Source organism: Toxorhynchites rutilus, chromosome 3 (genome assembly GCF_029784135.1).
Source record: "Toxorhynchites rutilus septentrionalis strain SRP chromosome 3, ASM2978413v1, whole genome shotgun sequence".
Lineage (NCBI taxonomy): Eukaryota > Metazoa > Arthropoda > Insecta > Diptera > Culicidae > Toxorhynchites > Toxorhynchites rutilus.
The window spans coordinates 315,504,695-315,529,428 of record NC_073746.1 but is presented as its reverse complement, the minus strand read 5'-3'; the positions used below and the strand labels follow the sequence as shown (position 1 = coordinate 315,529,428).

Below are 24,734 nucleotides of genomic sequence, written 5' to 3'. Positions count from 1 at the left end.
ACTCATCATCCGCTCTATGGAATGGGATTAAGGTGAAGGTGGAAGCTAGCCATTGTAGTAGTATAGGTAAACCCTCGTGTAAAAACGTGCACACGTAAATAGATCAATTCACTTATCAGACTGTGTGGCGCTTCATTGACACGAGTCTTTGAATACATTTGAAAAAAAAACAAATAACAATTCAATACTAAAGTAAAATGTATGAACGATATGTTCCGATGAACAATTGCAAATATAAATATATATAGAAGGTGCATTTGAATATGATTCTGATTATACGCGAGCGTAACATGAGCAAATTTATAACACATGCGAATTGGGGCACTTTTGGTATTAACAAGTTCTTCCGCATAGTAACTCGATGTTGATAATTCCTTAATATTTTCCTTCGTTGATCGTATTGTTTTCACATATTCACGTTGGAAAGCCTTAACCCTTCTCTTCGTTGGCCGAGGCATTTAGATTTAATTTAATACTTTTCCGTTTACTGTTTTTGAAAGCATAGGCAGCCGTGGCAGTGTTCCGAGCTCTGCAATACAATTTTCTTACCCAATGTTAAAGTTGCTAAAACTTACATTATAGACCCATTAAACGTAAAAATAATAATTGTATTGATATCAACACAATTTTATTCTATTGACTAGCTAACCCGGCAAACTTCGTCCCGCCCATTTACTTGATTAATTCTCGAGTAATGCAGAAATTTGTGTTTTATTTGTATGGCAGCCACCCCTAAGAGAGGGGGGAGGGGTATCTAACCACCATAGAAACATTCATTGCACCCTAAAGTTTCCATATGCCTAATTTGGTTTAATTTGCTTGATTAATTCTCGGGTAATGCAAAAATTTGTGTTTCATTTGTACGGCAGCCCCCTCTAAGAGAGGGGGAAGGAGTATCTTAACACCATAGAAACATTTATTGCATCCTAAAACCTCCACATGCCAAATTTGGTTTCATTTGCTTGATTAATTCTCGAGTAATGTAGAAATTTGTGTTTCATTTGTATGGCATTCCCCCCTTTGAGGGGGGGAAAAACTGTCTAACCATCATAAAAACATTTATTGCACCCTAAAACTTTCACATGCCAACTTTGGTTTCGTTCGATTGATTAATTCTCGAGTAATGCAGAAATTTGTGTTTCATTTGTATGGCAGCCCCCCCTTTGAGTGGGGGAAGGACTGTCTAACCATCATAGAAACATTTATTGCACCCTAAAACTTTCACACGCAACTTTGGTTTCGTTTGCTTGGTTAATTTCCGAGTAATGCAGAAATTTGTGTTTCATTTGTATGGCAGCCCCCCCTTAGAGAGGGGGGAGGGGTCTCAAAATGTCACGAAAACCTTCCCCGGCCCCAAAAACCCCTACATACCAATTTTCATGTCGATCGGTTCAGTAGTTTCCGAGTCTATAAGAATCAGACAGACAGACAGACATCACTCCATTTTTATATTCTATTGATTTTCATGACATGGGACGCTATGACTTCGGAATAACATTTTATTGAGTGGTTTTTATAGCTGTTTCGATGATGTTGTTTGGCATCAGTGTCGAGAAAATAACGATGCTTCCACCAATACAAACAAAACCATTGCAGAAGATTGAAAAACGAAAATTTAACTTTCAGAACACTTGCTCGAGTTTTCCGACGTTCTTCACTATACGGTGCGAAAGCAGATGAAAATTTAATATCTTGTGAGTAATCGATTAGAGTTTGGTTGATATTACTTGATGGGAAGTGTGCGAAAACGATCATTTTCTTCACACTGTTTCGCAAAATTATTGATTTTCGGGCGAGAGGTGAGGGAGAGATGAAAGAAATGAGCGCCATTGTGGTAGCCATTTGTGGCTAGCTTCCACCTTCACCTTAACCGTTTGTGGCTTGTACTCACGATAAAACTTGAGTAGTAGAAGTAATGATTCGAGAGTGCAAGCAGTGGGGATTCCGCTTTCATATTGCTTTTTTGAGATCTTGGTAGCTCACCGCTCCAAGTATTCTCTCTGTGTACATATGAAGAATAAAAGAGCATTGCCTGCTGGGGGTGATTTAAAAATATCCGACTAGAGGGATATACTTATTCATTGATCGTTGAATGTGATTTTTTACCATCCCTGCTAATACCAAAACAATCGGGATATCGGGAAGCTCATTCCTGTGAAACCGCATTGAACTTGGTGTTAGCAAAATGGAAAGTTCCCCCTGTAGTGAGCGACAATCGATGAACCAGGATTGTGCTAGCCATTGATGGCAAGCGCCAGAGTGAACGTGTTAAACAATCACGATGTAAAAATTGGAGGTCGGTTCAGGACCGGAGGATCGGAGGTGAAAACATGAAAGTTAGTAATGTGTTATTATTAATTTTATTTCAAAAATTCTTACTGCACTCCATTGTTTCTCTCATTTGAGCTCTCTAACCGCTCTACAACTTGTTCTTTGACATCCAACTTCTATCACAATTCCTGGTGGAAATTGAAGCAAAATCTTCAAAGCTCACGATTTTTACCCCACTGTACTAATAATAGCCACTTAAACTTAAATTTTATTTAATCGTTGAAAGGTTACATTTTTGCTTGAAATAAGTCATATTTGAAATGTAAAAAAAAAAAACTGTATATAATCGAATCATATATAATCGAGTCTGTATACAATTTAGTCCGACCTGTATCACTATCATGAGTTTAAACAAAATTAGTTGTAATTTTTTCACAGAAAACATGCAAAAGTGATCTTCAAGGAAGTAAAAAGGGCTCCCAAATCGAATCACCAGCTCTATGGAAAATATTTTATAGGGTGTCAAACATGAAATTTTGACTATTTTTTTGTGATCCATCATAGAATCTCTGGTGGAAAATGTACTTTTCAATTATTTGCACACCATTATCGATAGCTTCAGGATGAAAATTTGAAAAAAAATACTGAAAGTGCTTCTTTCTATGGTGTATCGAGGAGTAATATCAAATATTATTTCGAATATATTTTTATGTCACATATTAGCAAAAAATAATCTTGAAATTTATTTTTTTTATTTCGAGATCCAGTACTTTACTTTAATTCGTATTTAAATGTGTTTCTACGCCTTTCCTAGATGTGTGATTGTTTTCAGAATTTTGAAAGTTTTGCGCGTTACAAAAAATATATTCTCAAATTTAGATTTTTTGTGTTTTTGATGTGTGTGACTTTTTTCAGAAAATTTGGAGCATTGTGTGGTACGAAAAAGTTTAATAAATTTTTAATATTTTATAAAATATTTATAAAATTAATTCACAAAAATCTCCATCCTCTACTCCAACTCTCCAACCTCAGTTTCTATTTAGCTACTGTGTTGAACGAACGTGTAAATTTTTTCGTCTCAGCAGAATGCATTCTCAGAATATGCGCTAAATAAGCATAGTGTAGAGCTTACACTGGCGGGCAGAAGCTAAGTTTCAAGTAAATGTAAATTCGATTCAGCTGGAATTTTGCATATGGTTGTTTTTCGTGGGAATCAACATTTTTAAGAAAGTCCCGTTCGAAAACTCTAGATGAACATTTTCATTGGCACTCTAGAGTGCAGTCAACCGAATTTCTAGAAAAACTAAATTTCTTGGACGTAAACACTTAGAACACGCAATTTGTTTCTAACGAAAACATCCAGAAAAAAAATATGCAACAACGCATGATGCGTATAGAGCTGCAAAATGAATGGCACAACAATGAATAAAAAACAACTAAAAAGAAACATGTACCCTAGGAATAATATTTAACCTAAGGGAATATTGTAACATCAGTATATAAGTATGTAGTCTAAATTTGTTTAATGAAAATGCACGAATAAAATAAAATAAATCAAAATAAAAAAAAACATCAACTTACTTCGGCACATCCGGCTGCGGCGAGCACAGGGCCCGCAGTGCGTGGAAACTTCTCCGAATCGCGTGTATATTGCCGAGATTCATGAACTGGATATCCGCACTCGGGTAATATTCGGGACACTCGCAGCCCCCACCACGGGCCCTGTTTGTAACGGCCGACGCGTACGATCTCGCGTCTACGATCAGAATTTTCTTCGGTTCCTCCATTTCCACCTCTTCGTGGCTCCCCTCCGGACTGGGAGGATTGCTGTCGCTCGATGCCGTGGAATTATGTCGCGTTCTCGTACCTTGCGTTCCGCGGTCGAACGCGCACGCATCCGACAGAGCCTTCAGCAGTTGTTCATCTTTGGAATTTCTCCAGCCAAGCCAACCAACCTCGGGTTGACTGCTGCGGGCAATCACTGCCCCGGTCTGTTCGTGTCTCCACACCACCGCTGGGATTCGTCGTGAACTCCGAAAGCCGGCCACATTCTCAAGCGTATCATCCGAGATACAGGCTGGAACGAGCAGTAGTTTGGGATAGGAATTGCACAGCTGGAAGTCCGAGTTGGCAGTGCTAATCCGCCAAGCTCCTCGCAGATCGAACTGCAACCGCTGGACATCCTTGCGAAAATCGTCATCGTACAGATTGACCCGCTGGACGCGATCGTACCACGTGGGGTCCTGCTTGAACGGTGGCTCTGAAGCCCACGCGTGGAATGGAAAGGCAAACAGTGCTTCGAGCGTCTCCGGAACCCCGATGCAGAGCGATATCCGTCGCTGCCATTCGGCGCACTGTTCCGATGTCGAGAATGAGCATCTACATAGAGAGGGTGGTGGGAAAAGAGCGATGATTTTTTTTTTTTGAGAGGATGTGTCACTTTGGCTGGATTCTGTAGAACTCACTTTACTGTGCTTGCATCCTTGCAGCTGACGATCAGATGGAACAGATCGCGGATCTGCGTGGATTCGATTAGTCCCAGCGGGACGGACATTTCCGCCCCGGTCGAACTTTTGGCCAGGAACAAACGGTAATTGGATAGCGCGAGTACGCCATCATCTGTGTGACCGAGATATCTGACGGATTCGCCGGCCACTATTTATGTTTTTGGGGGGAGACGTGACGAAGGACAATGTTATAGTTTGTCATCGAATAGAATGATTTGGAACGTTGATAAGGAAGATATATGTTGGTACTTACGTTCGGTGAACTGTACGGTTAGCGACTCATCTTCCTTTTCGATGACTGGCTTTGGAAACAGCTCAGCCGCTTTCACCATGCACATTGATGACTGAGGTGACCCATCGCCTGAACCTTCCATGTTCTGCAAGAAAGAAGGGAAGAGAATAGTTTGTTTTAGTTTCGTTGCTAGGGGTCTGCCATATTGATGTTAATTGTTGTTAATCGTTTGAACTGCAACAAGAGTGACGATGATAAGCGGCTAGTGAATCTTCTCGAGTGATGCACAGTGTGCGCTTGTTGTCTATCATCAAAACAATTTTTTTCCCGCCCTAGGTGCGTCAATGCACCATATATGCACAGATACTGACTCCGCTACTTGGTTGCATCTGTTTGGAGGAGCACTTTGCGATGGCTGCCTCTTTCTATCAGTCAACTATCAATTATGTTTTGCTAACAAAAGCCGGCTTCCAGATGTGGATCGCGTACAACCATCGTTTCGAGGCAATGGAAAGTTTTTACATGCTGCTGGCGACCGAACAAATCGTAGACGCCGGCCTGTTCTAGGCTTTGTAAACACAGCTATGATTGAATGACCCAAAGGTCCGCAGCAGAGCAGGAAGCAGCTGGATCTGGGCTGAATCGTGTGATTCGCTCGCTGAAAGGATTGATTGATTGGATCCGGGTCGTTTGTTTTACTGGTTTAGTCTAGAGTAGCTCTGTTTATATTATGAAACGGATTGATGAGATTGCTGATGATAGCTGATTAATTTTGCATAAAACAATTTCGCTTCGTCGTCTAAGTTTGATTATGCCATAGGCGATCAAAATTATGCCGATGCTGAGCCCCAAAATCAATGTTTCTGTGATTATTAATGGTACTTTTGTTATTTTTAGGAAGCGGCCAAGTGCGAAGCACTTCGAAATACTAATGATATTTCACAATCTTCAAGCAGGCGCCAAAATTATTGTTATTGGCGCAACCGGTGGGTTATCAAATTTATTGGTGTCCTTGAACATCGAATCTATGCTCAGTATTTGTGCGCATTTGGAACAGATTTGCGTCACTTAAAAATGCTCAGAAAGATGACTTTTATGGTCCTCAATTCGGAAAACTAATGTTCTATTTGAAGGGAAATCCGAAAGCGATATTTACCCTTTTTTTATTGCTCTTATACCGGACTCCGATTTTGATCTTGCGATCATTGGCACTGGTCAGCAGCAGAAAACGAAGTCCCATTTTGAACTATACTTCTTTTACTCAGTTTACACAATTCACACTCAAATTTCAACAGTGAACAAAAAACTTCTTGTGACTTCTTGTCTACCTTCTCTCCGGCTCTGAGAAGTGTGTGATCTCCTCGAGGACTATATCACAATTGAACAGCATGCGACCGTACAAGTAGTACTAATAGTGCCCCCGACGCCTGTATCACTCTCTGTCCCTCCTCTTCTTCCCCACAAAGACGCCAGAGAAGTGGTAAACAATCTCGTCCTCCCCTCACGACGACGCTCGGCGGTCCGTGCGTTCTCGCGCTCGCTCGAGCCGCGGTTGATGCCGACGTGAGGATCTCCTCGTGGTGATACTCGGCTCTGCTCTGTTCTGCTTATCAAATTTACTCTGTATGCCGGGCACAATAGTAGAAACGTTTTGTTTTGGAGTTTTCCCTTTTCTTCTTCCAGTTTCCACTCGATCTTACAAAGTAGAATTCCAGTCTCGTGTTTACTTTTCCGCTGTGATCCGCTTGATTGATAGATCAGAGCTTACCCCAACACGCTGGGCAAGCTGGAAATTTGCAAAAAAAATTGTTTGTTTACTATCCGGGACCAGCGGACCAAATCGAACTGACATAAGAATAATATTAGCCGCTGCTGCGACAGCTGCTGATTACATCGAAGGTTATAAAATAATTTCGCTCTGGGCGGATTATTTGTTTGCATTCGAAAATAATACAATCGTGTGTAATGATAAAAGACCTCATCATCATGTGGCCCCCTGTCATGGCGATCGTGAACTTGAAATGCACTTTTTAATGTCTAGCGTCGTTCGCATCATATTCGATTTGGGGAGAGAGGTGGCTTCAAATTTCAGCATCTCACAAACAAGTTGGACACCGCTTGTTTATAAACTACCATTATCGTGAATTTGACCTTGAAGAATCCACTATCATCCACTATCACGTACCCGAAGCGACTGGTTGATCGACGGAATATTTTGAAGTGATATGCTGAGGATCAGATACAACAATACGATTCATTCGTACTTGGGGGCTGTCCACATACCACGTGGACAGAAAAAACACGATTTTATACTCCCCCCTGCCCCTCCGTGGACAAGCGTGGACATTTTCATACCCCTCCCCCTGTTGCCAACGTGGATATTTTTCCTTATTTTATTGGAATAATTTAGGAAATGACATGATTGCTCATACAATAAATTTTTATTTAAGTTTATTTTGTTTCAAATTTTACTAGCTGTACCCTGCCACGCCTTGCTGTGGCACATTGAGGTTTTTTGACAATGAAATGAGTGGCAAAACGAAGCATGTGTTTCATATGAGTTTGATTTTGAAATACTTGTGATACTTTGTTTTTTCTATTATCTGCGAAGCTATAAAGCCTGTCGGATTCGAAATCATTATCAGATACAATTTAAGGTCACGATTTTTGAACACTTACAAAGAAATGTGTTGCTATTACACATATTCAATATGCTCACAATATGCAATATTCAATACTAGAAGGTTAATTTACGTTCACAGCTTTGTTTCAGAAGTATGCTTGTTCCATCCGGAAATCTTATAGCTTCCTGAGACGTTGGCAGTAGCAGCAACAATCTTTGAAGTGGATTGTATATTGTGTTATAATCCATCAGTGCCGAACTTTTCGAGTTTTTGTAGCGCACAAAAACGAACAAAACAATTTTATGTACATAGATTTTTTTGATCTATTAATATGAATTTGAAGAAAAGATAAAGCCTCTTTGGATTGCTTCCAAAGCTTCTATAGATTTTGAAAATGTATTTCCAATAACAATTCAATCAACCTGATTATCTCGCTTCAATTTGATTCACAGAAAGTTTCAGTAAAAATATTTACTATAGATGTATTCTCTATCGAATGAAAAATTCTCCAGCGTCGCCAGCGTAATACGAAACCTTTTCCCCAATAGTTCAGGAACTTTTCAGAGAGTACTAATAGCGTATTAAAAATATTTTCAATATTTATATTTTTTCAACTGCTTATTGACCATTCTGCATTGAGCGTCTAAGTAGCATTCTACGTAAAATTTCCTTATCTTTCGAATAAACAGTATAATTATTCTAAGTAGCGTGCTTTCTAAATGAGAGTCAGTTCAAGAGAGTTCAAGCGTAGGATTTTTCATCAAATATGATCCTCTATCACCTCCTAAAATATTCAGAATCAGCTACCTAATTGCATGTATATTTTCATCATAACACTGGCTCAATTGTTTAAAGATGACGACTAATGATGCATGAATAATCTCATGCAAATGTAAATATTTATTCCTAGAATTTGATAAAATGAAAATACTATGGAGAAATGATTTTACACGCAATTCTGTATGAAAAATTATACAGACAATACAAAATGTATATAAAACTATATTTGATAAAAAATCATTTACGCATGTCAGGCGGCTCAATCCGTTTATTGATCAATACAGAGAAATTCTTAACTATGTGTTATTTAATTTAATTTTGAATGTTGTTGTGTGATTGTATTCGAAAAAAATTCTTTCTGTCCATGTGGACTCAGTCTATACCCTCTCCCCTCTCTCCGTGGACAAGCGTGGACATTTTTTTACCCCCTACCCCCTTAAAGTTGTCCACGTGGTATGTGGACAGCCTCTTGCTAGGTTTTATTTTTGGGTAGTCGATACCAAGATGCTGAACTATAGGTGTTTCGTTCTTGACACTTTCAGGACATGACGTGAGACGAGTAGCGAGACGTAACTTTCAGAATTATTTACTTTTTGTTTGGGTGTGTGGTTATGATTTCAATGTCAACTCGCTAAGGAAAATAATTGAAGGAAAAAATAAGCAAATATATATTCGTGGAATATAGTGCACAACCTTCTTTTGCTCTAGCCAATTACTTGTAACGGCCCTTTCCGGATCTCCTTCCCGGTATATACACAGCATTCTCCTCCTCCCTGAGCGAAATCAGTGGAGCCACACTCAGCGTTATTTTTTGTCACTATCGCCGTGAGCTGATAGTACTCTTTTCCCCGCCGATGGGAGCCAAACAGAAGTACATTTTGCTTGGAAAGAAAGACGAAAAGATATACTAAAACATCCTTCTGCACTGTTATGATTCGACAATAAAGCGCGAGCAGCTATTTTGCCATCGAATGCATTTGTCACCAAAAGATACGACTTGTTTTGTAAACAAATTTGTTTTTTCACGAGCAACGGCCGAACAGCAATTTTGACATTGCGGTCCACCTATAGTACAACGCCTTGGTCGATACCATCGTGGGAATATTTTTACATCAAGACAGTACATACGGAATTTCCTATCACAGGAGGCCTTGCCGAAAGTTTTTACCACGTGAACACCTAAATGCTCACGCTTGTCCATGGTGAGGTGGGAATGGGTATAGACAATCTCCCTTATTCCACGCGGCGAGTGACGTGAGATAGTAAAGTTTCTCGCTTCATTGTGGAAGCTATCTTACTTTTCAACTTCTTTTTGATACCCGAGTCGATAACATATGAGGACATGACTTCAAATCTCACTTAGTGACAAACTATAGTCACGCCATTCGCCTACGGGAATGCAGTGACTTGAGCCATCTCACCTCATTCGCCGCGCGGAATAAAGGGGAATGTCCACATGGATACGTTCAAAATATGTTTAACAAATACAAACGCATCTATAATTGAAAATAGATGAAATATATTAGGTATTTCAAATTTCTACAAACTTTCTGTCACTTTTTGAAGAATCATCAAGACATACATGGTATTTAGAAGAAACTTAAAAGCAATAAAAATATTATATATAGAGAGCAATTGCACGCTAAATCAGTCGAAAAAGGAAAATGTTGACGCGAACCTCATCGATTTAATTGAAACTTGGTACAAATGATAGAAGCTACCCAGAATCACAATTTTCATTATCATATGACCAATTTAAATAACGACAGATTTTTTTAAAAGGGCGTATTATTGTCATCTTTCTTTCAAAAAATTTCGAAAAATCGTGACTCGAAATCCAGATGTCTGATTGAAATATGATGTTTGACAAAGTTGTTAGAAATCCCTTCCAAATTAACAAAAAAGTTTGTTTTCTTTTCTTCGTTTTTCTTTATATTGGCAAATGATGATCTCTTTGTTGGGATTTTTTCAAGTCATTTTTAACTAACGTAAACCAACCGCTTGGTCGCGATCGCACATTCGGCGAGCGGGGTGTTACTATCGCGTTTTGTGCTGAGGCGATCGTTATATTTAATTATCGCGTGTAAAGCCCGTTTCCCTAATTCCTAATGCCCGTTTCCACTAATTCCGAGATTTGAATTCTAGTTTAACAATTATTCAAAGTATTAATGTTTTTTTTATTCCATATAAAGATTCACGTACATGCATTTTCATTATTTTCCTTGGTTCAAATTGCAAATTTTCTTGCACGAATTCCAGATTTTAGATGCAGCAAACTGAAGTTGGAGTCACGGATCCAGGTACTATACTAAAATTTCCATGATCCTGATTCCAGATAAACGTCTTGATTTCAGTTTTCGGAATTATGATACCATTTTTGTACTCCAGATTATTCTTTTGATTTCAGATACGGCTATTTAAAAAAACACTGTTCAGTTTTCTATGTTCAAAGTTTTCATTATATATTGGAATCTAGATTCTAGATTCATATAGAAAATATAGGACTTAAGCATCAAATTCTAGATTCCAGATTCTCAATGCTGCATGGGATCTAGAATATAGATTTTCGATTCCGTACAATAATTCTAGTAGCTAAATTCACACTCTTACTCAAGATTCCAAAGAAAAAAAAGATAACAAAGAAATCCGTAAATTTAAGAGAAGGGATTGGGAGTTCACCTGTGTACAGGTAAAAAGTTTACCCGTTGTAGCAAGACTTCATAAAGCCCTTTCTAAGGATCACACCAATGGACTTAAAAGTCTCCAAAAAGGAAACGGCCAATATACAACCGATTCCCAGAAAACACTTAGTATCATGATGGTAACACACTTCCCAGACTCAATCCAATTGACTTCCGAACACGCACAGTTCTTCAATACAGCTCAATTATGTCCAATCAGAGTCCAAGGGTTGAGTGGGCAGTGGATTCCTTAAAGCCCTTTTAATCTCTAGGACCAGATGGGATTGATCCGGTGTTGTTACAAAAAAGCAAGGTTATCACTATCCCTCTTCTGACGGAGACGTTTAGGGCTATTATGGTACTAAGCTACATTCCTAGTAAATAGCGAGAAGTTCGGGTTTTTATTTATTTCCAAGGCTGGTAAACGTGACAGGACGACTCCCAATTAGCCTAACATCTGTCATCTTGAAAATGATGGAAAAGATCAATGCCATATCTAATCATCATATTTGAACAGGAGACCATTGAACAAATTTCAATTTGCCTACCAAGCAAGTAAATCAACTGAAACAGCGCTTCACACGTTAATTTCAGAAAAAAGAGAAGTCTTTTGATGCTAAATAAATCTCACGTACAGCTTTTTGTGATATCGAGGGAGCATTTAACAATGCATCCCACAACTCTATAAATTAAGCTATGAAAATGTAGTTTTGGCATGTGCATCTCTAACTAGTGTATCCAGTTAGTCATGCTAACATACCGACTAATAACAACTAAATTAGGAGGATCTACTCTAACAACGAAACCAACTAGAGGTTGTAAGAAGGAGTTCTGTCTCCTTTGTTGTAGTCCTTAGTTGTCGACGATCTTCTTCATAACCTAGCTAATTTAGGATTCGAAGTCACTGGTTTTGCTGATGGCATAATCATCTTAGTGAGGGGTAAAGGTGAGTATATGAGGTTGGGGAAAAGGTAATTCATTATTTTTTGGTGGAATTCAAAACTATTTTTAATATGCTTCGGATTGTCCGATTCGGGTCAAATATACACCTTTTTGTTGGAAAATTTGTTGCCATTCTAAAGGTAGCTTGTCTCTCTCATAGAGGTCTTGGTCCTTATTAGCGAAAAAAACATGGCAACAGATTTTTACAATATTCTCTTGATCCCAATTTCTTATCATTCTGGAAATTTTCCAATGCGAGAAAAAGGTGATAATCGTTTGAGCCAGGTCCGAACTATATGGTAGATGCATTAAAACATCCCAATCAAGCTCTCGAAATTGTGTGGCCTTGCATTGCCCTGATGGAACACAACACCTCTTTTGTTGGCCAATTCTGAACGTTTCTAGTCAATCGCTAGCGTCCATTTGTTGACAGTAGAGATCATAATTTAGTGTATTGCACTGAAAAAAAATTAAAAAAATTCTTTTGAAAATAAATAAATTGCATGTATTTTATTGTTGCAATATCGGCACCATAAACATCAAACACAATTTCAGCGGGCTGGCTTGCATTTATAAAATAAAAAGTGTGAAATGTACCGATTTTTCTCTTTGTTGACCTCCATTGTTAACACCCTGTAACTCATAACTGAATGGAACAAACAAAAGACAACATTTTTTTAGTGTGAAATGCCACCTTTACAACGAGCCTCAATTTGAAATTGTATGATCAATATTACGCGAGATATTGATCACTAAAGCCAGTCAACGAGAAAATTATGGATAACTTTTTCTCCAACCTAATACTATTTCCAATAGAATGCGAACAGCCCTCAACTACACATTCAAATGGTGCAACTTGGAAGGACTTGGTGTTAATCCTTCAAAAACAGTCATAATTCCATTTACTAGAAAAAGGAAGTATAAGAATCTATCTCTTAGATTTGGATGTGTACAAATGGAGCTTTCGAATTGAACCAAATATTTAGGTGTCAACCTTACCAGAAGCTAAATTGGAACGACCCATTGGAATATGCAATATCTAAAGCCCAGCCTGCGCTTTGGAATTGTAGTAGTATATTTGGGAAAAAGTGGGGACTAAAACCGAGAATGATTCACTGGATTTACTCGGTAATTGTGAGGCCCAGACTAGCATATGGTTCGCTAGTTTGGTGGCCTGAAACTACAAAAATATCAGCTCAGAAAAAGCTCGATAAACTACAAAGTCTCGCATGCTCATCAATAACTGATACAATGCCCAGCGTACCCTCCGAAAGCTCTAGATGCTCTTCTATGCCTTCTAACCTTGCACCAATATGAGTAACTTGAAGCGGAAAAAGGTGCTCTTAGGCTGAAACGTATAAAACATTTTTTAGAAGGAGATCTCACAGGACATTTACGAATCCTGAAAGCTTTTCAACTGTACACTATAGTAAGTGTGAATGAAGACTGGATGAAAACTATCTATCAATGTTTCCTTCAAAGTGATTGAATCCAATCGCAGCGAAGGGGTAGAAGGTGGTCCTAAAATTCGTCCAAGATCACTCGAGTTCTATACCGATGGACCAAAAAAGGGTATTACTGGACCACGAATGGACATGTCAATTCCAATAGGACAGTGGCCTGCAGTTTATCAAGCAGAATAGTTACATAGTTATAGTTACACTTAGGTGCCTATTCTATCAAATTCCTTTGAAAAATACTATACAATTTGAAGGAAGGAAGGAAGGTATTGAATTAGAGAGACTTTAAACTCTGAGAGTTCATTCGTCTCTTATACAATTTGAACGAGGAAAGTGTCACATCGTTCTTTTTCGTTTCAACGCGGAGGTCACAGGCGATTCACCAGATATCATTTCAAAAAGCGTTCAACTCGGATTTGAAGCTGCGCTTACCGTTCACGACACCCTATCGACCCTCTGCAGTGTTATTCTTTCGGACCTCGTATCAAGCTGTGTGTGGCATCAGAATTAAGCAGGACTGTTGACTACTCGTTAGCTGCAGCGATACTCTAAAAGAAATTAATTCATCGATTCCAACTTCCAAGTGGATTCGCCTATATGCTTGAAAAAGGCCATTTAGCAGATTGTTAATGAAAGGATTGAACCCACGATAGTAGAAATGTAATAGAAAGTACTGTGTCGTTAACACGTTCCCACCGGCGCTGTAATGCGCAATCCTCGCTATCTGGCGGCTGCGCCTAATGCTTTTCGCTCTATCGAACGGAACTATTCCAGGCAGTGTTTGTTCAAATATGATCTTGCAGAAGGCATTTCTCTCATTGTTTTTTTTTATTTCATTTATTCCATGTACCGGAGAAACATGTTATTTACAAGTGGTTGGAGAATCTTGAACGAGAATTGTGTCTGAAAATAATCTGATATTATAATGATGAGTTTTGGTAGAAGTACTAGGAATTTTATAGTAAAAGGTAAATTTAACAGGGTCGATTAGATCAACTCATGAACTTGCGCTTAGTAAGAAAACGTGAATGTTTGAAGGTATTGATAACAAAAAACAAATTTTGGGCGGACGAAGTTTGCCGGGTCAGTTAGTTATCTATAAGTTTGTTTGACCTGGTCAAACGATTACTGGAGAATATTTTCTCAGAGATTTTAAGCATTTGATAGCTATTCGACGACAAAAAGGGATAATTAAAACGGATTCAACTAAAGTGTTGAACACTAATTTTCGAAATAAACTAGAGCGATTTTAATTAAGAAACGTTTTACGAGCATAACTAATTTTTAAGTACTTCAAATATTTTATATCATGTATTAAATGAGATATGTGGTAAAAATATTAGACAACGGAGATGCTGAGATTCTGAATTTAGTCAAGATATAGACATCATTCTACCGAATTTTGTGAATATTTAGACCCCCAGTCATGTGGCGTTCCTCAGGCGGTGATCGCAACCCAAAAATGGTTTTCATGTCCCCTAAATTCTAGGGAAATTTCCTTTCAATGACTATGGAAAGATTCAAGTAAACATCCATACGTCAATACCGAAACACCACAAAAGAAGACACCGATTGATTATGCCGGCTGCGTCAACGAGACCTCCTGTTTGTTTGGCTTCACTGGGGAAGTCCACTACGAGAGCGTGTTGATTGAACCTTTGTCGCATGCATGCGTGATCGGGTGTCCCATGATCAGGTGTCAAATTTTTCCACTCGGAAAGGCGTGCACTCTCTCATGGGAACTGAAATTGAAAACTATGCTTCATATCAATCGTAGTTATGTTTGACTAGAGAGAAAGGTTAGAGATATGTATGTCTAGTGAGTCACGTCGTCACGTGGAATTCGATCGGAGATAGGAATATTTCCGTGATAATAGTGCATTGTATTTATATAAGGTAAATGATTTTGATTTGTCCAGTCGAAAAAATGATCATGATAATCAGGTATTCGAATGTTTCAAAACATATAAATAAAATTGTCTTTTTCATGACTAACAGTATTTTTATAGTATATTTTTACGGAATCACATGTTTTAAAGGATTATAAAATGCATCTATTGGTGTCAATGCGCCCCTCATTCGAGCTAACTTTTAATCGATCACCAGATGATTATTTCGCACGTATTTATACCTTTTCTGGATTATAACACCTACAAATATTGTAAACATCATGCTTGCACACCATTTGTATCAGATTTACATAGCTAAACCATTAAATTAACGCATTTTGATGAACTCAATTCTGATCATAAGTTGTCCAATTAAAAAATGTTGTTTTGTCCACATGATTTCCATGGCAACCGCTTGGCGCGCTGCAATTTGTTTAATGTGTCCTTCGTGCATAGCAGAAATAAAGTTTCTCTGTGTTGAGTATGTTGAGGTGAACACTTTTAAAATGCCCACGAAAAGGCAATATTCTGAAGAAAGCCTGAATTATGAATGGATCAATATAATGACAGTAAACTCAAGCAATGATAAATGCAACATCTACTTGAGAATTCGAATGTTTTCATTCAAAAATGTTGATTTCTAAAACCGGACAAACCATGATCAGAGGTAATCAAACCATGATCATAATTTCTCTTTGAGAAAAATCGTTCAAAACATAAAAATTTGAATAATCGCAACGCCTTATGGCAGTATTTACAACTAGAGGCTTGGTGCTTTTCAAACTCAAACTCGTATCGGTTATATGTGATTTTCATGAAGAAAAATCGATATGTATTTACTAGTTGCGTAAAAACACCTCAAATCGGACAAACCAAGATCATTTACCCTAATTAGCGTTTTCAGCCAATGTCATTGGGATTCTCTGATTTCACCTTAGCACCTAAAAAATATCACTAATGTTAATGAGTCCGATAGGTGGAATTATTTTCTTGGTGACGTAGATTGTTCCTCACTTCACATTGTGAATTCCTGTTTGAATCATCAGGCTGTGACGTTTGATTAAAAATAACCCGTAAAGTGTTCCAGAACAGCTGGTAGGAAATAAGAATTTATAATTAAGACTAGACGAAATAATCAACGTGATGTTATCAAGTTAGGGGCTCCCATTTCTTTTGTTTGCCATTCCAGTTTTTGTGTGTTTCGACTCGTTAGTTACTGCGTTAGTGCGTTCTATCAACGTCACACAATCGTAGCAATTCTATTGGTGATAATCATACCAGCGATCAACGTGCACGGGAATCTGGTAATCGACGGTAGACTTTGATCTGGCAGAAACAAACCAGATTCGGTCAGTCTCAGTTTTGGCGTCAGTCTGAGCATATTACTTGGTGGAATCCTGGGCCACCCATTTTGTCGAATGGAATTTAAAATTCGCTGAACCTCATTGACGTAGAAGCAACCGCAGCGAAACTCTGAAGTCAGCAAAATACCGCGTAGTTTGTGGAAATGGTTGAATAAACAGTGAAGTCATTCATGATGACAAAAAAATATGGGTCACTGGGGGAACCTTAGTCTTAATGTTTTGTTTCGTGGAAGATGGGGACTAAATAATGCTGAGTGCAACAGGCAAGATAACGACATCGTGATTAGAATTAGACGCATGAAGCATACATTTGTCAGTTTAATAATTTAGTTTTCACTCTCCGATGTCAAGATAAGCCTTATCGTGATTGTAATGATTTAAGGCTTATTTATTCAAGCGAAAGCGAGGTTGTTAAATGGACTGTCTTATGCATTCCTTTGAGGACGTATATATCATAGTGATGGACAGCAGTTCGGTGGAAACATTGTTTCCCGGACAAGCTGACAATCGGAGAAGGAATTGAATGCTCAATTTGAACACAAGTGCATTAACATCAGTTGAAATGTGTCTTTCGAATGCTTCATTATTTTTGTAGTTCCTCATAATAATTCTTGATTTCCAAGGAGTAAAATTAATCGTACATAAACTAAATTAAATCGTACATAAACTGCTTGTTATACAGGGTTTTCCAACTTTAAATTCCGAAAGTAAATTGAAATAAAACACACTTAGAATTCGAATTTCGATGAAACTTTTATTTCAAATTAAATTTTGGTTTATGCCATTATGTGTGAAATACAACATCATTCAAATGTCCACCTAGGGCTTCCTCGCACACCTTGATCCGGAACAAGTAATTTTCGATGACTTTTCGGCACATATGGGGCGGTATCTCGGTCATAACTTCACGAATGTTGTCTTTCAAATGTTCAAGTGTTTGCGGAGAGTTGGCATAGACACGGTCTTTCGCATAACCCCACAAAAAAAAAGTCTAGCGGGTTCAAATCGCATGATCTGGACGGCCAATTGACATCACCAAAACGCGAAATTATGCGTCCCTCAAATTTCGTTCGCAATATGGCCATGTTCGGTCGTGTTGTGTGGCACGTGGCGCCGTCCTACTGAAACCACATCTTATCCGTATCCACATCTTCAATTTGTGGCAAAAAAAATCGGTTAACATGCGGCCATAGCGCTTACCATTCACAGTTACCGTCTCGCCGTCCTCATTTTCAAATAAAAATACGGCCCGATGACTCCACCAGACCATAATGCGCACCAAACAGTGACTTTTGGCGGATGCAATGGCCTCTCAACAATCACGTGTGGATTTTCTGAGCCCCATATACGGAAATTTTGGGTGTTCACATAGCCACTGAGCTCGAAATGTGCCTCATCAAAACCCTGTATTACATCAACAATTCTACTATTTGTAGCTGCATATAACATCTTGTGACATTTGTCCAATTTCTGAATTGTTATTTTCTTAAACATCGTCAAATCATTTTGTTAAAGATATGTCGAAAACGTTTGTAGATTTACCGAAAAAATAAGATGACAAGATTTAATAGACCAACACAGATTACATTATGGCACCTTGTTTCGATTAGTCAGTTTCGCTCTAGTCATCGCTAGATACAATTTTCTACGGTAAAAGTCCTTGTCTTTGAAGTTATCCACGAATCAAGCCATTTCTGATGCCAATAAAGAACGGATTTCAGACTAGAGATGGGCGAGCGCTCACGAGCCGCTCATTTGAGCCGGTACGTCAGCAAGAGCGTACGATCCACGGTACTTTAAAAATGAGCCGCGGCTCTCAAATGAACGGCTCTTGAATGAACCACGGTTCCAAAAAGACCCACGATTCTTTTATTCTTTTTGAACCGCGGTTCATTTAAGAGCCGTTCATTTGAGAACCACGGTTCAAAAAAGAACTGCGGTGCATAAAAGAACCGCGTTTCTTTTAAGAGCCGACTTATTGATAAAGAACCGTGAATCGTACGCTTGTTCTGACGAACCGTGGCTTGCGGCAGTGCGGAAGAAATATATGTTTCCCATGCTGCCTTTTAAGCGGTTTGATTTAAGTGTTTGTATGTTTGTAAATTTTGGCGGATTACATATTTTCTCGATACCCCATAAATATGGGTATCTAATGAAAGGACTAGTAGGAAACAGTTATTTATGTAAAATGGAAATCCAAGATGGCGGACTTTACAAAGTGGCAGACAACTAATTTCGTCAAAACCCAATCAATATGGGTATCAAATAAAGGGCTTGACTAGTAGAATACAGTTATTTATGAAAAATGCAAACCCAAAATGGCGAAATATTTATTTGTTTTCAAAACCCCCTCAATCGGGTATCTAATGAAAGGACTTGGCTAGTAGGGCACAGTTATTTATGAAAAATGCAAATGCAAAATGGCCGCCACCCCAAAATGGCGAAATATGTTTTTTTTTGTTTCAAAACCCCAACAATATGGGTATCAAATGAAAGGGCTTGACTAGTAGATCACAGTTATTTACGAAAAATGTATATCCAAAATGGCCGCCACTCCAAAATGGCGAAATATGTTTTTTTTTCAAAGCCCCATCAATATGGGTGTCTGATGAAAGGACTTGACTAGTAGGAAACAGTTATTTATGTAAAATGAAAATCCAAGATGGCGGCTGTTATAAAATGACAGACCACTAATTTCGCCAAAACCCCATCAGTAGGGGTATCAAATGAAAGGGCTTGCCTAGTAGATCACAGTTATTTATGATGAATCCAACCCGCCTATGGGTATCGAATGGAATGATTTGATTAATATAATATAGTTAATCATGAAAACATTCCATTCGAAATATTTTAAAAACCCAAAGAATATAAAACGGGGAGAAAACTGTGTTATTATCGAAAATTGCTCTATTCTCCCGACTGATAATTCGACATGATCAACATTATATGGATCAAGTGAAATCAGTTCTAGTGATTATAAAAAAGCTCTGTAAGAATTGATTTCGGATCTACAAATCTTGAGTCAGACGAATTAATAGCCTAACAAATACTGATAGATCCTCGCTACAAGCAGCAAGGTTTTGGGGATAACAGTAAGTACAACTATGCACACCAGTCGTTGATAAGGATGCTAAAAATGACATCCATAGAATACACACCTACGAAACTACCACAAATCGTTGTTGATGAAGCGCTGTCATCTGTATGGGAGGAATTTGATGCGTTGGTTGGCAATCTTCGATCCCCACATGATCCAAAAGCTGCTGTAACATCTATTGTAGATAAACATTTAGCGGAACCACATTTGCTGAGACTTAGCGACCCTTGTGGATGGTGGATTGGAAGGAAATCTATCTCTTCGCGGCTATATCTTTTTTTTGAAAATATCATGTATTCCGGCGACTTCAGTACCATGTTAGCGAGTTTTTCCGAAAGCAAGTCAAGTTTGCAGTGAAAGATGTAGTAGACTTTCATCAGATAACATTGATCACTTTTACTTCCATTTCTGGAATAATGTCGGGAGTGAGAATTGAACTCGTGATCTCTGCGTGAGAGGTATGGATGTTACCACTACGCCAGATCGCCTCCTCTCTAAGGGGGTAGTACACTATGAACATCATAAAAAGTATGTGGTTTTTGCGATTTTTTTCAACGAGAAAATAAATTATCATGATTAATCTGATATCACAGTTTTATTAGGTATGTATTACTTAACGAACCAAAAATGAACTAATGTCAATTGGGCTGTCCCCTGAATAGCCGGAACCGGTTTGTTGAACCCTTGCAGCCAAAGCCTTGTAACTGGTGGGAGTTCTAGAAGTTTTTCTAGTGGATCTTGGACAATGGACAAGTTTTTCTAGTGGAATCTTGGATGTATTTCCTGTCATCGTACATAAGGTTTTTTTCAAAATGTTGATTTTTAACGAAATGGCGATATTTTTTGCAAAAAAACTTGCGTATTTGTCTCAAAAATCGAGACAAAAACATTCATCAAAATTTTATTTTTCAAAATATCAAAAAAATCATACGTACGATGACAGTAAATTTTGGGGATATCTGGGTAAAACTATTTCATCATAATCGAATGGACCGTTCCGGAGGTAGAGCTCTCACCAGTTTGCAAAACTTAGTTTCAAGAAAAACGCGTTTTAGATTTTGGATCCGTGCTCCTTACGCGAACACTTAGGTCCACTAATCGGCTTGTTACTTTGGAACTGAGCATTGGACAAACCTGGGACAAAGACTATAGTAAAGTAGACATCCCAGGTAACATTTTAGTCCATAATTATTTTTTTTTACATTTTTTCAAGTTTCCATAGCGTACTAGCCCCATTAAACGTTTAGGTTTTTAAACTGAATTTAGAGATGGAACTTTCATTGATATACGCTTGAGAGAGTGACGTAAGCTTTTCTTCTCGTAAAGCAATGTAGGGAATGTTCTCAAACTTCCGTCACAGAAATCAAACAGAATAGACATACCTTGCATTAGAATTGTTTTCGGATGAAGAATGCGGCCGTTGAGGATAAAAATGAACAATTCTGCAATGAAGGCTTATCGAATCATTCCGTAAACTCTCTTCCGTAATTTAATGTCGAAGATCGGCTTAACAGTGTGCAGAGAAGTGGGTTTCAGAGAGTTAAGAAGTATGTAAAAATATTTTGGTATTCATGCATCGTAGCTGAAGTAATCTTTTCGATAACCCCTAGAGTAGTGCTGTTGAAACAGACTGGAATAATCACTAGAGTTCGCTATCGACCGCAATTGATGCGTTCCAGCCAAGCTACGTACATACTGTTGCAGCACAACGAATAATAGTATGTGTAAACGCACTTTACCGTATTATTATAATACGATAAAGTGCGATTTAACTATTTAACTAATGCTCAACGTCAACATTAGAAATTTTACCCCACATACCGGATATCCCTTCAATATCACTTTTGTCGATCAATGGCACACAGACTGCCTGAAAAATACTTCCGATCCTATGAAAAAACTAAAAAAAAGCTCGGTCAATTCGTGAACCACTAAAGCAGTTAGCAGTTTGTTTCACATGTAGTGGATGGAGGAAGTTGCCAACGATTGAGAACAATTTGAATCATAATTATACTATTTTATATAGCTTTTTCATATTAAAACGTCCCAATTTGGAATTTTCTATATTATAGGTTTTATATCCTGACTGGGAGATTAGTTCTGGGTGTTCGTTTCAGAATCCCAGTTGAGAATTCCAATTTAAATTATTATATTGACTGTTCAGAATTATTTAGATTCAAAGTTTTAGACTCATACTTTAGATTAGGCGTTGCAGAAATTTCGAAATTTAACACGGACTATGAACATCGTAGAAGCAAAAGCAAAGAACCGAAGTAGCGAAGCAGAAGGGAAATATTTGCAACTTGAGAAACACCATTGCACCGGTTGATCACGGTTGATCAACTTTCCGCCCCTGGTGCAAAAGCTTTACTCGACGCCACTGTTACTCACATAGGCAGGCCAATCGTTTATGTGAATCGGTGTACATTAGGGTGGCAATGAATGTATGGAAAAAATTTCATCACCGAATTTCAAAAACCGACCATGTACATTTTGATTATTGGCCCAAAAAAATGACCTGTACAAAATTTCAGCTCAATCGGACATGATTTAATCGATGATAAGTCGATCTTCGATCATTTTTAAGTCATTTGGCATCGAAAAAAAATTCGATTTTCTGAATTTCCTTTACTCCCCCCTTGGAAGATTTTCGAGTATCAGAAAATCAAAAATTTGAGCGCATTGAGGCACTTCTAAATCATGTCCGATTGAGCTGAAACTTTGCACAGATAATTTTTTTGGGCCAAAAAACAAAATGTACTTGGTCGCAGAGCTGCATTTTTTCATCAATGTCACTGACAACTGACGAGCCACGTTAGTCACATCCTACTGACAAAAATGTTGGTCAAATGGTGACTGACGGAGTACGATGCAACAATTTGCCTGTTACTGAGCTTCGTCAATACGTTTTGACCGACCAAGTAGGCGGTAAAATTGTCAGCATCGAATTGATGATTGTCGGAGACTGCATTCTATTCTCATCGAGCAAAGGTTCGATTTTAGTTCCGGTTGTTGTACCCGGTATTTACTGAAGTTTGTATACTATGTCGAAAACGCGATAACGTGTAAGAATGGTATTCAGGTAGCCCAACGTAAACAAATGCACCCTGGTAAACGTGTAAACTTCCATTACATCAAGTGACATAGTATTTCCCGTCTTGACGATCATATGGTACTGACCTGCAACATGCTTTGGTCGTCAACACACTCTGACAAACTATTTAGTATCGAAGAATGAGGAATTTGTTTTGTCGGTTTATATTTTGTTGCACGTCGTTTGGTGGTAAGGTTGCAATGGTCGTCATAGTAGCCCAAATATATGCAGTGACAATGACAAATTGCAGCTCTGCTTGGTCGTTGTTTGAAATTCGATGATGAAATTTTTTCCCATACCTTCATTGCCTCTCAAAATCAACCTTGCCATTTAGGCATATACGAGTTATGATTTTGCGCGCGAGTACAGGAGAGTTAAAACTAGAGATGAAGCTATGAAACTAGAGATGAAACAAAATATTGACTGGATATTACAAGAAAAAACTTATTAACTTAAGATAAATCATAAGACAATAAACAAAAAAATCTCTCACAAGTAAATAAGGTGTGATTACTGACATGTCAGAAATGTATGTTATTAATGTTATTAATGTGTTATTATTTTATTATATACTAGCTGACCCGACAAACTTCGTGCCGCCCGAAACTTGTTTTTTGTTATCAATACCTTCAAACATTCACGTTTTCTTACTAAGTTCATGAGTCCAATGGCAGAACTGTTCATTGATTGATCTTCTAATCGACCCCGTTGAATTTACCTTTTACTAAAAAATTCCTAGTACTTCTAACAAAACTCATCATTATAATATCAGATGATTTTCAGACACAATTCTCGTTCAGGATTTTTCATCCACTTGCAAATAACATGTTTCTCCTTTACATGGAATAAATGTTTGATACAGAATATATTATAGAATAAAGGCGGACCCCTCCCCTCTTGTCCCCTTAGAGAAGGGGGAGGAGTGTCTATTCGCCATAGAAACGTTTCGTACCCCCTAAAATCTACACATGCCAAATTTCGTTCTATTTGCTTGATTAATTCTCGAGTTATGCAGAAATTTGTGTTTCATTTGTATGGCAGCCTCCCTTAGAGAGGGAGGAGGAGTATCGAACCACCGTAAAAACATTTATTGCACCCTGAAACCTCCAGATGCCTAATTTGGTTACATTTGTTTGATTAATTCTCGAATAACCCGCCGCCCCTCCCCCCCTTAGGGAAAGGAGTATCTAAGTATCTAAGTATTTGTATGGCAGCCCCCCCCCTCTTTAGAGTGGTGGGGAGGGGTCTCAAACTATCATGAAAACCTTCCCCGGCCCCAAAAAACCCCACATACAAATTTTCATGTCGATCGGTTCAGTAGTTTCATTCTGCTCGTGATCGTGACACAATTAATTATGACTTTGGCGTCTTCTATCAAACGTCACGGACTGCAGTGATCAAGCAAGCATTTTGAATTGTTCCTGATTTGATCAAATATGACGATGATGATATTGATTCAGTAGTTGGACAACGGGAGGAAAAAAAATCCACTGGACGATGCGGAACCTGCAGTTGAGCATCAAGGAAAAACTTGAACGACGATTGCAACAATCAAAGGTATCAACGTCCAACCCAAGCTCAATGTCTAATAACGGATCGATGAAAACCCTCGGACGTTTCGGAGTTTTCGTACAGAGGGCATCAAAGGCAAATACATGACAATGGTATTCGGTACTCTTCGTGCTGTACACCCAACATAATGAGATCCGATCTAGATTAGAAGACGACAGAATTAATTAACCAACAAAAACTTGCAAAATGTTTTTTTTTTGAAAACTAATCATTCTAAATAA

The 24,734-nt window shown here is 38.3% G+C and overlaps 1 protein-coding gene across 15 annotated transcripts in view; it reads right to left on the bottom strand.

Annotated features, from left to right (window-relative positions):
* The window catches only part of LOC129773587 (myotubularin-related protein 4), a 113,350-nt gene that overhangs the window by 35,685 nt on the left and 52,931 nt on the right, over positions 1-24,734 (bottom strand). For 13 of the 15 annotated variants that reach the window (XR_008742687.1, XR_008742688.1, XR_008742689.1 and 10 more), the window contains 3 exons: positions 5,032-5,155; positions 4,737-4,926; positions 3,853-4,650 (listed from right to left, as the gene is read on the bottom strand). Coding sequence is in view for 12 of the 15 variants with exons in the window: in XM_055777218.1 (XP_055633193.1) it covers positions 3,853-4,650; positions 4,737-4,926; positions 5,032-5,155 (1,112 nt within the window). In the remaining 3 variants the exon portion in view is untranslated. Of the gene's footprint in view, positions 1-3,852; positions 4,651-4,736; positions 4,927-5,031; positions 5,156-6,166; positions 6,402-24,734 lie in introns of those variants that run through there. The other 2 variants (XM_055777221.1, XM_055777228.1) reach the window with 1 other exon arrangement.